Raw genomic sequence first — 16,060 nt, forward strand, 5'->3', positions numbered from 1 at the left:
GAGCATGGCAAGGAAATGGTTTTCTCATTTTAGGGAGGCTCGTTTTGACATTAGCCACTCTCCACATTCACAAAGACCTTTGGGGTTTGATGAAAATCATTTAAAAGCATTAATCCACAATGATCCACATCAGCATACTTGAGGACCAGCAGCTGTGATTAACTATGATCATTCCACCATTGTGCAACATTTGCATGAAATGGGAAGGTTCAAAAATTGAGTGTATGGGTACTGCATGCTCTAAGCTAAAATCACAAAAATCAGTGGGTGGTCATATGTGCATCTCTGCTTGCTTGTCATCCACTGGCTCATGAACAACATCGACCTTTCCTATACTGTGTCATTACTTGTACAAGAAATGGTGTCTTTATGTTTACTTCAGAAAAGGGAAGGAATGGTTGAGCTCAGACAAAGCATTAACTCCCTGTTGAAAGACCTGTGCACATCCAAAAAAGATAATGTTATGCATCTGGTGGAACAGTGATGGTGTGGTGTGCTATGAATTGCTTCCCTAAGGGGTAACTGTCACTGCTGAAATTAACTGTCAACAACTAAGATGTTTTGCAGATGAAATCCAAGAACAATGAGTAGGAATACTGCCTGAAGTGATGCTACTCCACGATAATGCCAGACCTCTTTCTGCCAGACTGATAAATAAACATGCAGATGCATGCATGAATAAAATTTTCCAAGCATACAAGTTGTAATATAAGTAAATCAAATCCACTGTTCTTTAACTGCTGTTGATTGCAGGCAAGTGATCAAACTTTGACTACTCTTGACTGAAAGCTCTGTGTCCCTTGCAACCCAAATTTCTATGTATTGAAAATTTGTTCTGATTGTAACAGACATTTTTGGCTACAACATAAACTTGAAATTATCCAACTCTGTGCATACCAATAATTTTTTTTATATTTGCTCCATCAGTTGTCATGGACTAATTCATGTTTTCATTATTGTTTTATTTGTCTCAAGTTATGTCTAACACCGCTAAAATTTTAAAATTTACTGATAGCCATAACCATCTTTTACTCACATTGACATAACAGGTATTGTGTGAGATAACTTCTATGAGTTAATCCCATCAAATCAGGTATGAAAGCACTTCAGTAAGGAAAAATCGATTTAATGTTGGAACACGAAAGGGGACTGGAAAATGACAGGAGAGTCAGTGGTGAGGTATGGATATGGGTAGGAAGCAGCTGAAAATGGGCATTGGCAGAGATCCAAGACAAGCCATTGCAGGAATGAAGGATGTGCCTGAGGCATAGTTCCCATGGTATGGGAAGACGAGGGGAGGGGGGAGGGGGGGGGGCATCCAAATGGCATGGGTCCTGAACAGCAGTGTGTGGGCATTGTGGTAAGCAGCATATTCAGCAAGCAGATAAACGAATTTGTGACTAACTGCAGTTTAGAAATAACAGACCCATATGCAATTTTGCACAGCAATTGTAATACTGTTGGTATATAATGTGGCTGCTTTCACACATCGCTCTACAGACAATGCCTGTGACTGGATTGCAGTAGGAGTTAGTGGGTGGTCATTTGTGATAGTTCTTGTATCTGCGTTGTACACATGAGAACAATCCATGAGGGGCAGTACTGAAAACAAAGATGGGCAAGGTCAATTCATAATCACTTGGTATCTGAAACATGGTGTAGTATTTTAGTGAAATTGTGGAGAAAGTCTGAAATAATTTAAATTACAGAAAGAGACTATTAGACAAATGGAAGGGATAGACCAAAGACCATCATTCATACAGCTGTTTAGGAAAAACAAAATCTGGCACTTCCATGTATTTACATACCAGGAAATGCACTTATCATAAAAGAAAAATTAATCAGCACAGTCCATGCATCACTTTGTAATGAATCTGTACACAACTATCAAACAAGATATATAAATGATGTATATGCACAACTGATAAATACAGCACTATTATAAAAGGTCATGCTTCGTACAAGCATCAAACTGTATAATACATCATGCAAATCCAGAAAAATAATAATGGACAGAAACAATTTCATATCAACTGTGAAGGGTTACTTGATCAAGCACTGCTTGTATACAGTAAGGGAGTGTTCAGAAAATCAAAACCATAGCACCAATTAAAAAGTAAAAATGTATAGAGTAATAAAATATTGTATAATATTACTTTTTGCTAAAATGATGTATGTAAAAAATTTCAAGAAATTAAGCAAAGGTCTAGCATTATTTATACATTCTACAGTCCTAGAGTCATAGGACCAATGAACAAATAAATGCCTCCTAGATGTATATATGTGAACACCACACAATTCTAATTGCTGTGCTCTCTTTTGTGCAAGGAATACCTCCTGCTAATTGAGGAGTTACCCCAGAATACTACCCCCCAGAATATCAGCAGATCAAAATATGCAAAATAATGTCCCAAAAGGCAACAATTAGACTTATGGAAAAGGAGGTGAACCTAAACATATTAGCAAATCTACTGTATCGTTTTTACAGTTCATGTTTTCAACAATATTCTCAGCCATGGACTTCTAACATCCTACCCTGCTTATTATTTTTGGTTTAAATCAATGGGAAGTGTAGTGAGTTTAAATGTAATCCATTTTTGCAAAATCAATTAATCACTTTAACAGAAACACTATTTACTATTTTACTTTTTTGCCTTTCTAGGACAATTTTATCACTTGTAAGGTAACAAATGTGCCTCCCTTATTTGTATTACCTGAAAATCCTAGCCTAGCTTTCTGCTTCATGTTTCTTAAACTGAAACTAAATCAAGTATGTGCTTGAAGCATGTATTCCACAAAACTTAATTTTTTAATTGAATATTATTTTTGACACAATTAAATGTCTTCAATAAGTCACAAAAGAATCCAAACTGGTGACAATTTATCATTTAACAATGTTGAGATCAACTTAGTTAAAAGTATAAATCACTATCCCAGTATAGCAGCACTTCTGATATCTAAATGTCATTGACCAAGTATCTCATTACTACCCAGCTGAGTGGCAACCATCGAGTACATAATTAACTCAAAAAATTTTGAGAATGAGTTAAGTAGTGAGACCGACCAATACTTATTTACAAATGTGTTTTTGTGTCTCTTATAGAGACACCTAACAATGGCAGTTTTAAAGTCTGGGAAAATGTCCTGAATTCCTGATGAATATCTCACTACATATTATAAAACAACAACTTTTTAATGTGTAATGGAAGATATCATCAACAACATACAAACTTTTACTTTTGATTGTTATTATGAATTCCCTTATTTTAGATAGAGATTTATAACGAATTTTCATTTCACTAAATTTCCACTGTACTGTTTCCTCAGTACACTGCTCTTCTGATTACTTGTTGAACCAATGTCCTCATCTGCTATTAAAAAGTAGTTATTGAAAATGTCTGTCATACATGAACTGCCTTTTTTTTAATGCTCTCATCCTATTTAATAGAAATAATGACATCTGCTTTGGATTATTTCCTTGTCTCTCTCTTAATAGTATTCCACAATGATTTGATTTTATTGTTCAAGAAGTTTTTTTTGTGAAAACCTATTGTTTCACTTTATAAATGTTCTTAATATTTTATAATAATGGTTTTAAAATGAAAGTAACTCTGTATCCTTACTTATTCTAGCTGTCTTGTAGATTTTCCACTTTGTATAACAAAGTACAATAATTACAAAGTAGATTTAATTTTTTTAAATTAGACCTTTTAACGTGTCTCATTAAAAATGTATCACATTCTCAGTTCCTTAGTTCCAGCAGAAACTGTCAGTCAATCTGTGTGAACTGTTGAAGTGGTTTTCCCTTTGATATTCATTCTATGATCCTGATGCATCTGTCAAGTGTATATGAGAAACATTTGTTTGTTTTTGTATGGTAAAAGGGAAATAATAATATTTTTTATACAGATGGCATTTGTCATCTACATTCATACTATGCAAACTAATGTGAAATGCATGCTGAGGCCAGTAGTTGCCACAATTTCTTTGGAAGTAAAATAATGGAAAAGGCAACATTTCAATAACAGTTTGGGTCAGGAATGAAGGCAATAATAATGCTGTTACGATAATTAAATTGCAGACTATGATATTGTAAGGCATAAACAAATACCTATATTAAACAAGTACGATAGCACAATCTGTGAATGGCCCCTTCATGAATTTGCATAAACTGACATTAGTCTTCTGTGACACTCATGTAAATACTCATTGTATTATTAATAATAAAAGTTATACTTTTGTATAATGCAAGTTAAGCATGAGATACAATGTAAAATTCATGTACACATAAACTAATATACTATTCACTTGCAGAAGATCTCAGGTAGCACTCAGTATTCTATGCAGCACTCAACACACTAAGTTTTTGGATGAATTTACTGAATGACTCCGTTGCAAGGGCAAAGTTTTGTAAACAACAAAATCTGCAAGATTTCAGCCCCCCTCCCAGGTACTATCTTGCAGCTTACTGCCCTCATGCAGCCATAAAGAGAACTTTTACACGTATCGTTTTCCACACTTAGTTTTCATCATAAAAAAATGCAAAACACAGTAAACATGGGAACAGAAGTTACTTGATTCAAAGAAATGTGGTGACATAATATTGTCCAAACAATTTAGTGTATTGTGTGTGGTTAAGAAGAATATGCTCATCAGGAATGTGGCAATGAATACACTGTAGCAATTTCTAGTGCAGGACAGTAGACATTATTCTAAAACCATATTCATAGATGCAGTTATTTCAAGATTGGAATCATGACTGATTTGGTTAGGTTCAAGAAACAAAAATAGATTCAATTGCCTCATCTTTTCAGCGTACTGGTACTTCCAAAATAACAGTAGTCAAATTTTTAATTTGTATGTCCACAGTATCAGCAGCTGCTATATAAATAGTTTATTAGTACTGGTACTGTGTACGAACTACTGAAATGGATTTTTTGACAAGATATAAATTTTGATTTTATTCTGTTAAAACCTCATCAATGACAGGTTTTTTTTGTCACTTTCTGGTTGCAATGGGCCCTGCATGTTTCACTGCAATTTTCCCCACTGGCTTTTGTGCTCTGTATGAAAAATAATGAAAATGGGAGGTCATAAACAGTGAACCATGAACAAAACACAAGACAATAAGGCTGACTATGAACTCTGTCAGAAAGGTAGACTTTCTTTAGATGGACGATAACATGGACTAGCTAGCCACAGAGTAAAAGGGAGGGGAGGGGAAGGATTGTCCCTCGACTCCCCACTTTAGCCTTTGCATGTGTTCTTCTGAGCTGCCTATTGAATAAAAATCATTATAACTTTGTTGGGAATGATGATTCCATAATAGTAATTATTACAACCACAAGTGCAGAAATTGCATGTGACATAATTGTAATGCAGAGCGAAAGTAAGTCAACAGATGGCAATGCAATTGAATGACTAATGTTAATGACAGGTAACTGGACTTATTTGAATGATACAAAGAGTGATAACCATTGAGAGAAATGAAAATACTAAAGAACCAAATGTTTCAGAGTCCAAGTAATTATATATCCAGTTCTACAGGAATAGCTATAAAGAAAGATAAGGCAACTTTTTACGAAATATGCATAAAGAAACTATTTTTGCTGTACTGTGTTAGTCTCACATAAAATGTTTCAAGGTTTAAGACCAAATGCATATACATATTAAAGTTTTAAATTTAATAATTGCTACCATTAGGTTACATTTTGATGATGTTTTAATATTAGAACAGCCCTAACAACAGACCATCACATTTTCTCCTCCACTAATCAAGTTCTTAACCCTCTAAACATCAAAAAAATAAAAAATGAATCGTAGAGAATTGATGGACCTTCCAGAGGACATCTTTCCACATAATTATTTAATGGCTGACAAAAGGACTAAGTAAGCAATCATGGCTAATCACAAAATCTTAATATCATCATCAAAGCACCACAAAACTGGAAGCTCTTGTAAAACAAGAACCAAAGTGACATGTGATAATATCGACCCACCTTCCACCAGCTTCAGAAAGTGGCAGCATTTTATTATGTCATTAAGACATGCAATTTATTCTTATGTAAATCATGATTTAAAAAAAGGAGAAACCAGACAAACAGCACAACAAAACCAGTAATAATATTAATATTGAAAATAAAAAATAATAAATTAGTAAATAAAATAAAATTTAAAACTTATTTCACTGATGTTATGTGCTTTTAACCATTCTTTATAGTTATTAACGAAATAAAGCCTTTACAAATTGAAACAACATTCCAATGAAGATATAAAATACTCACCAAGAGGCAGCATATGTAGGAGCAACATAAAGGTGATATAAGAGCTTGCCTTCATAACCTGAAAATTCTCAATCAAGAAAAAATAGACTAAAGGGGTCAAGCAATTGACACTATTCAGGAATCAAGCAGGAACGTGATCAAGAAGCCCTTGTCAAGGGAGACACAGACATGACAGGACAAGAGCAAAATCAATAATGAAATGTTAACATCAGAAGTTATTTGGAAATCTTAGAGGTCAAGTGTGGCAGAGAATCCAGTGTACATCTCAGAGATAAAGATAATGCAGATTAAAAATATAAACACAATCCAAGAAAAAAGAAAATGAATAAAGAAAAACAAAAAGTAATGGAAAAAAGTACAAATCACTCTTCCCAACAAAATATGCAGCAAAAAGTGAAAGTGCATAAATGTGGAAACAATTGCAGAAATTAGTGAAAATTAAGGGACAAAGATAATGTGGTCAGTAACAGATTTATTTTAAGCTTGTTGCATGTTTAGTTCAATTCTTATCATATACATGATGTAGGAATTGTCATATGGAAAGAGAGAGAGAGAGAGTACAATTTATATTTTTAACATTTAAGGGAAATAACATTTTCTTAATTGCATTTTAACCTTTTCTTAATTACACTTTAGATATTTTGTCTTTTTTTCACATCCAAGACGAAAAAAAAACCAGAAAAACAAGGTTAATACAAAGGTTTATACAAAAAAAATCCATTAAGGGAAATACCATTTTCTTAGTTACACTTTACATATTTTGTCTTCTTTTTACACCAGATGAAAAAACAAATGTTTAGACAAGAAAATCAAAAGTTGAGCACTATCTATTTACACAGCAAAGAAATTTATCAGAAATATAGAAACTCTGACCTAATAGTAGCTTCTTTAATTATTTTTTAAATATATGTAAGTTTTGTTTGTTTTAAAGGTACTGAACATTATTTTGGGTAAATACATCACACTGTTTTGGTACAGGGCTTTTGAATGTATGTTTCTATGGAAATCATGCATGTTTCTCATTTGATAGTTGTGTGCTTCACTATTTAGAGAACAGAATTCTTGATTTGACTTGAGGAAACATACAGATCCATAGATGAATAAACTAAGGAGGGTCAAAATTTTCAACTCCTTAAAGAGTCCTCTACATGGATCTCTACAGGTAACACCCTACAGAATACAAATAGCTCTCTTTTGGAGCTTAAAACAACTTTTTGTGAAATCTGTATTCCCCAAAATATAATACCATATCTTCGATGGCTATGTGTGTACGAGTAATAGGCACATAGTACTGTTCCAATATTGCAGTTTTCTTTAAGTTAGTCAGGTAGCAAGTGTGAGATTCAGAGAACATTTCCATGTATGGATTTCTAGGGTACTGGTGCTATGAAGAAGAATTTAAATAACTACAATGAAGAAGTAGGCAAGAAATTTACAATTGCTGCAACATAGTATATGCTCTGCAATAGGAGTGTTCACATAGATATTGATCATATGATAAAGAAATGCCATTATGAGGACAAAGTTGTGAGGGTAATGAAAAGTGTTTGGGTGGAGTGTAGTAATTATGGAAGAGATAGATGTCAGAAAAATATAGCCTTAGATGAGAAATTTACTGATACACTGCACCTCCAAACAGCCATGTGTGATAAGTGGTAAACTCTTCTGCTGATTCTGGAATCAGACAAGGCTAAAAATGGTGTTCAAAATATGTTTGTGAACTAGTGTGTTGGATACTGTCAAGAATTGATGGTACTTGTCTGGCTAGTTGTACATTTAATGAATAAGCAACCGAATGGACATATTTACTGTAAAAATCATGAATTTCCGGAAGAGGGTGTCATATAACAAAGAGAGCATAAGCATGGATCTTACTATATGAAACAGGCTTTCAAAAGCAGTCAAATTGCAAAAGTGTGGTAGATTCAATAAGGAGCAACAATTAACAGCTGTTGCAACACTTTTGGCTATTTTAGCCCGTCACACTCACGTCCTGTGTGTGTATGAAATACCAAAGTAGCAGCAGCTTGAAAGTTAGCGATTTTGCATGTCTGTACCACACAACAATTAGATACAGGCAAGTGTTTGCCTTTCCTTACCTCTGTTTATGACAATGCTTGTATATGTAGGCCCTATCTCCATTGATTAAGTTGTGAACAGGTAAAAAAGTACACAACAAACTGCAATGCAATATCAGCCAGCTATTTGAAAATTTTATAACATAGCTGTAACTGCTGACCAATATGTTATTTTTATTCTAGATGAGCAATCTGCTGCCCTACATCCACCTTGCAACTTTCATTCCCCGCAAAGAACTTGAGTTGAAGTCAGAGCATTTCAAATTACAAAAAAGAAGGCTATACTGAATACTGCAAAGGTAGAAACGTGAGAAATATTCACTTTAGAAATACTGCCCGCATTACGCAAACATAAAAAGAAGACAATAGTTAGATACAAAATGAAATCAACAGCAAGCAGCTCTATGAACATATTCAGATCACATTCCTTCCCGCACTACGGATTCTAGAAAAAGGTATTAGTAATTCAAAAAGCTCTAAAAATTGGTTTCTACATAATGTATTTTTAAAATGTATGAATAACACCTTCCTAGCCAGTTTTATTTCTAGCTTAAGTAGTTTAAGTGCATATCAACAACTTTATGGGTATTAATGACATGAGACAAAAAGATGGTATCTAATGCAAAAAGTGTGAGACAGGAGATGGAAGAGCAACATCCACAAGATTTTTTCCTCTAAAACTACCCGAAATATAGCCACATTCATAAGCCAAGTACATGGCTGTGGACAATTTTATATCTGTGAAATGATGAAAATGCAGCTCTTTTAAGATGGTCAGTGAAAGTATGATTCCTAGATTCATTTGAGTTTAGTTTATTTTTGGACATGAAGAGAATGAAAATTTCTGACATATTCGAGAAGCATTCAATAATGTCACTTAATATGTTAATGTGTGCCATGAAACATAAGAAAGCTATGATCACTGAATTAAAAAATTCTGGACATCAGTAATTTTATTGTAAGGAAACAATCCTGTTCCAAAAATTGTAAAATGTAGAGCTTTCACTGCAAATGTTTCATAGTAATTTATAGACTCATGAGCAGTTTAATCAAGACATAGCTAATGTGTTTGAGTGGAAGCACTCTTGTCACCAGGATTAATGGAATGGTGTGACATTTTATGTGGTTTGAATTCTGTTAGAGGTAATGCAGATGCTGGAAAATTTATACATCACCATTCAAGGGAGTGTTCTGAGTGTGTTAATTCAAGAAAAAACTCCACCATCTGAATCAGCTGCTGTAGGTAACAACATATTGATGAAAAGCATCAGAAGCAACTATCACAGATTGTAGCAGTGGGCAAACGAGCCACAGTGCACAAAGCTATTAGCCAGTCTGATACTGGTGAACAGTTCCACCATTCAGAAACAACTCCTCTCTGTGCGTACAGAAGCCACTGGCCCATATATGCAACTCTGCTTTTATTTCTCAGGCCACAGAGATTGATTGGACACAGGAGCAGCACAATGGATCATCATAGTACATGCTACGGACACAGTACAAAAACAGCATGAAGCATTTCATCCTGCTTCCTGAGAGTGCAGTATTCAGGCAGGAGGTGAAGGTATTCTCATGTAGCAGATATTTATGCAAAAAATTGTGCCTCCAAATAGGTAAAATATCATCCTCTAGCAGGGAAATGTATGAACCTATTGAGTACATTTGATTATTTCATCAAAAGCACCCCATACATGATTGTAGTTTCTGCAAGACAGTTCACTATCCAGCAGATCCCAAAAATTGTCACAGTGGTTCAATGAACACTCCACAGATATGTGGGTGCTTATGGGCACTTCTGGGTTAACTGACTTCACTTCTATAAAGCACATCTGGGATGACATCAAGCAAGATGTACATGTTTTTGACTCATTTCGAACCAATACTCATAAGAAGTTGCTATTATTTATTTGTTATATTCATAATATGTTGTAGCAATTTGTTTTCCAAACATGTGCAACAGACTGCAGTTGCTCTCCTCTCTTTATAAAGATGTAATGTGTATATACAAATTGAAAGAATGTTACCAATTGGAGAAAAATTAAGTGCGTTGTAACAAATTCATTCACGTGGAAAACTTTAACCAGCCAATTACACGAATAAGTGCAAATTGCTAGAACATCTAGTCATTACACTAAACTGACCTCCACAGTTATGGTGCAATATGTGAAGGAAAGCTGCTACAAAAATCCGATTGTGAGAAAAGGGGGGAGTGGGCACCCATTGCAAACACAGTTGTAGGGATACAACGTTTCCTGGCAGTCTGGTACCAAGATTGTACCACACGAGGCATGTCAGTTTTTTCAGAACTGTGGGAGATGCTTCACCTTGGCTTGTCCAAGGAAACGTTCAGGGGTGGTTCCTTAAGGTCACCCCTGCTTTAGTTATATCCTGAGCCAGGTGATGAGAGAGCCAGTCAAGAGACAAATTTGAATGGCAAAGCTAAAAGCCACCAGTTTCTGTTGTTTAAAGATATCTTACATAGCCACTCGCGGCCTACTGCTGGAAGTTTATAAAGAAATGCACCAATATGTGAGCCACTTCTTCTCTACATGAGGCTAGGCCATCCTGCCGTTACCTTCCCTTGTTGTATATGTCATCTAAATTCTGGTTACAACCTTGTTAGATTACTCTTTGGGGTTATTACACAACTCTTCGAGTTGATTGGCCGTAGGACGGGCAATATGTTCTTCCTAGGTATTCTGTAAAATGTGTGTGTGTGTGTGTGTGTGTGTGTGTGTGTGTGTGTGTGTGTGTGTGTCGCGCGCGTGCGCGTGCATGCTGTGGTATGTTGCTCATATTGTTCCATTTAAGTGCAACAACTTCAATGAAATGACTATGGTTCTAGCTGGCCAATTTTAACTATGTTCTCACTGTTAAAGGCTTCAATAAACTCTTTCTTTCTCTCTCTCTCTCTCTCTCTCTCTCTCTCTCCAGAAGAACAGGATATGAAACCCCCCTGCAAGTAGCCAAAGTCCAAATTTCTTGCACAAGGTACAAATGATACGTATTGCCATTGCTTGTGAAATAACTTTACAGCACAGCAAAATCTCCCAGAATCCATTCCGCTTCCAGCTTCCAACACTCTTCTACTCCTCCCCCCCCCCTCCCCCCTCATTTTATCACATGTGGAGCAGGAGGACAGTTCTCAATGCTTTCAGAGTTTTGTAGAGTCCAAGCTGTGATGTCAGTTCATTCATCATGTAGCTCATTGCCGTCATCAGGATGAAAGGTAGTACAACTCACTGAGATTTTTAACTCCATTGCTCATGAATAGAAAGACTAGGTTACCTTTAGTGGAGATACTCATTTGGCTGGATTTCTTAAGATGTACAAGTTTTTATTTCTCTGATAGAGCTAGTAATTACTAAATCCTATGACATTTTAATTCCAATATTTAATTTTTCTTTGGGCAGTAGGTAAATTCACCAGAGAAGCAGAGCCTGCTGGAGCAGCAAGTGACCAAAGAATCTAACATACCATTATGTTACCGTGACACTCTGGTTACGAATACATTAGTTACAGACCACTCTGCAGGCATTATTGACATTAATATTCCAATGGAGGGAATATGATTATCTACAGTTCAGAATTACTAACTATAAAACATGGTGTTTGCAAAGTGTGGTAACTGATAGTGTTCAAACACTATTTAAATAAATTTCCTGAAAAATATAAATCAGAAAGTTGCCATGTATGCCAGTGACATAAACTACTGAAAAGCTACAAATAGGCCTAAATGTTTAATGGGAAGAATTATTTTAATAAGCAATCAAAGTGAAAACTGTTCGAAAATCAGTGTGAAATATACATAAATGATGTTTCTATTACATTAATATTGCAATAATTAATCCCAACTCACATTTTTCTCACAAAAGATACTTGAGAGCTACGGATCAAAGAAATCAGGTGGATGTAATATTTCTTGACTTCCAAGAAGCTTTTGACTTGCGACCACACCAGTGTTTGTCAATGAAAGTGCACTGATATGCAGTACAAAACAAAATTTGCCATTGGACTGAGAATTTCTTGGTAAGGAAGACATGGTATATCATCTTGGATATGAAGTCACTGGCATATTAAGAAGTAACTTCAGCTACGCCCCAGGGAAGTGTGTTCAGACCCTTCCGTTTCATGCTGTATGTTAATGAACTGGCATACAATATTAATACTAACCTCAGAGTTTTTGAGATGATGCAGTATTCTATTATGAAGTAGTATCTGAAAAAATACTGCACAAATATTCAGTCAGATCATAATAAATATTGATAATATATATGTTGAAACATTAGCAACATTTTTACTTCTTATAAGAACAAATAGTAACAGACTAAATCACAAGTTCTTTTCTTTCTTTTGGTGGTGAACTGTTTCAGTTATCTTAACCATCATATAACCAAAATTAGTTTAGCCACACCAACCACAGTTGGTGATGGCTATTTTTTCGCAGTATGCAGACATTGAGCACAGGCTCCTCATATGTTCTGTGTAAATTTATTTTGGTCACATGAAGGACATGATAACTGAAACTGGTCACCACCAATAGAAACATAAGAATTTGCAATTTAGACTGTTACTATTTAGATCTTGATAATTTTTTGAAGGAGTACAGTGACTGGCAATATAATTCAGATGTCCAAAAATGTAAAATTATGTAACACACACATATGAAAACATTATAGTCTATACCTGTAATATCAGTAAGTCACAAATGGAATCAGTCAACTTGTCCAAATACCTGGGAGTAACATTTGTAAGGGTATGAAATGGAATGAATAGACTGTCTTAGTTATAGATAAAACAGATGGCAGACTACACACCATTGGTAGGACATTGGGAAATGTAATCAGTCTACAAATGAGATTGCTTACAAAGAACTTGTAAAGTCCAATCTAGAATATTGCTAGAGAGTATGGAACCCACAACAAACAGGACTAACAGAGAATACTGAACACATACAAAAGAGGTCAGCATGAATGGTCACAGATTTGTTGGAACCACGGGGGAGCATCACAGTAAAGTTGAAGAACCTGAACTGGCAGACACTTGAAGACAGATGCCAACTATCCCACAAAAGCCTACTTAAAAAGTTTTAAGAAACAGCTATCAGTAAGTGATCTAGGAATAATCTACAACCAAAAAAACAATTCTTCCAGCACTCCATACATGAATGTAAAGGAAAAAGCCGTAATATGCAATAAAGTGGAAGTGCCTCTGCCATGCAGTTCACAGATGTTTGTAGAGCAATTCTTGAAGATTTAAATGTAGTAGTAGATGAAGATTTAGAGTTTCCTACTTTAGATATTGCCCTGCCCCGCCCCCCCCCCCCCCTCCCCGCCCCCAATGACCAATGATGACTTTGTTACCTAATGTGACCGTAGCCAAAATTTATTATGTATGATGATTTTAATGTACATATGGAGGAAAAAGACAGATTTAGGCCTAAATTATTTGTGGCAGGTTACTACCCAACCTGAGATAATACCTGTCCAGAAGCTATTATGCAGCTCAATACAAACACCAGTTGCAGTCAGTCTAATATTACTAGGCATGCAAGGCATGTGTTCAGTAGCAAAATCATCGAAAAGCAGTACCAATAATAAGATCATATCGAAAATGCATTATCATTACTGACTGGCAGAAAAAATTGAGGGGACATAGCAAGTGATGCATTCAAGTCTGTCTTTAAACTCTTTCGAAATAAATTTAATCGTATTTCAGACACACACACACACACACACACACACACACACACACACACACACACACACACAATTCTTCTTAAAATTCTGTTACCATAGGGCACAATGTTCAATAATTTATCCAGTACAGGAAATGTTCCAGTACTATTATTGTAACTATGTGGCAAGCATACTTACTCTCCCCCAGATGACTTCCTTCTCCCTCCTATGTTTTTCTCTCTGTGAACTTGTTGATGGTGTGAATGTTTCTCTGACGACTTCTTAGATTCTCCACTATGTGTCTTTTTATTCTGTTGTTGGTGAGAAACACCAAGTTTGGGGACAACATAAGGTAAAACAGAGTCTAGAAGTCCTTCCTGGATAACTTCATTGAGTTTACGTTTCATCAAGTGCTCCATATTCTTGCACCCGTCTAACAGTCTTTTGTTTGCGATTAATTCACTTATAGCATCTTTCCTGTTCTTTTTAAGTCTCTCCAACGGAGAGCATGATGCATTATCAATTGTCTGTATCTTGTTTTCGTTTTCAGTCTTAGTTTCTTCTTCGATATTTTCTTCAGAGCTTTCTTTATTTAGCTGAACACGTTTCGGAAGCTCCGGGTAGTTTAAGCCCATCAACGTAGATACAAGTTCATTTGCAGCAACCTCTTGCCAGTCAATTGCTACATCAGTTGAATTACCATTAACATTTTCGTTTATTTGGTAGGCCGTTCGAAGAAAACAGAGAAAATCTTTGAATGATATTTCTGTGCAAGCTCTTTTATCATTTCTGTTGCTGTGCTTGGACCCAATACCTTTTCTATTGGAAATACTTGCTTGGGAAAAGCTTTTGGCCTTCGAAGTTGCCGAAGTTGTATTGTCGGTATTTATCTTCGCCATTGTGCGTAACTGTGAAAACCTGCGTTTTTAAGTCTTTTATAACGCATTCTTCAAAATACGTAATGTCATCTGCAACGGTAAAAGAAATGAGACAATGAATGATAATGCAGTTTTATTCGTACCATGCGTTCCTTCGTATGCTAATATCGCCTCGTGCTTCGTTGCTGGGTTAATATTACAAAGACTCGTAACTGTGTCATACTATCTGAACGTTAGTTACCTGAATCGATGAACAGTCCAGAAATAACACACAGACCAGAAAGTTTCGAACACAAAGTAACTCACAGTGTCTCCGGATTCCTTACTTGTTTGTTTTGTATTGATCGCTTTTAGCATCCGAATGTTACAACTAGGTACACGTCTTATTTATTTCTGATTGTTTGTTATGGAAACCGTAGGTAAGGTAACGGGACAGTTTGATGCGCTTGGTTCTCCTCAACTGCCCACGTTCTCAGCGGAAATTAATTTTGCCATTTGAACATTTTAAATTAATTGATCGAAATGCTAGCGCCGTTATATAAAATGTACTGATAGAACCGAATCACCCGTATATGTTCTGTGCGTTACAGTCATAGCCCCCATTTTTTTCTTCACAGTCTGCTGTGTCTCGACTATTTGCGTGATTCACGGTACGACATTACAGTTTTTTTTAAATAATGGTTGGAATCAATAGGACTTTAATAAGGTATTCTAAAGGTGTATTTGCATCTCTGCAACTTTCCGTGCGCACTTGACGCATGCGGCCTTTGCAGGAAGAGGCAAGGAGGCGCATACACCAGTGTCAAGCAATACATGCCTCTGATTTGTGCGCACAGGTGACAGTTACACTCACAGTATTCTTGGTGCTGTGTTTTGCTGCGTCCCGTTTTTAAATAGCATTTCGCACACAAGAAAATCTGTCTTCGCGTTAGCACTTTGGCCGAGTTGTCTAACAAGCAACACAGTATTAACCTGTACTTTCTTTTTTCTGGATAGTTAAGTCTGTGGATTATAAAGACTGAATGTAGCTAATTAATTGTCAATAGTTCCTCACAAATAAGACTAAACTGGAAACCACAGGGGCAAATCAGAACAAAATAAAAAGCCTTCGGTTATACTTCTAAAGAAAACATATTAAAGAA

General features: G+C 35.6%; 1 protein-coding gene across 1 annotated transcript in view; it reads right to left on the bottom strand.

Annotated features, from left to right (window-relative positions):
- The window catches only part of LOC126419508 (SANT and BTB domain regulator of class switch recombination-like), a 130,241-nt gene extending 115,302 nt beyond the window's left edge, over window positions 1–14,939 (bottom strand). Inside the window, exon 1 of the mRNA XM_050086698.1 lies at window positions 14,239–14,939. Coding sequence (XP_049942655.1) covers window positions 14,239–14,939 — 701 coding nt within the window. The remainder of the gene's footprint in view (window positions 1–14,238) is intronic.
- Window positions 14,940–16,060: the final 1,121 nt, after the last annotated feature.

The sequence above is a fragment of the Schistocerca serialis genome, chromosome 9 (genome assembly GCF_023864345.2).
Source record: "Schistocerca serialis cubense isolate TAMUIC-IGC-003099 chromosome 9, iqSchSeri2.2, whole genome shotgun sequence".
In the NCBI taxonomy this organism is placed as follows: Eukaryota; Metazoa; Arthropoda; class Insecta; order Orthoptera; family Acrididae; genus Schistocerca; species Schistocerca serialis.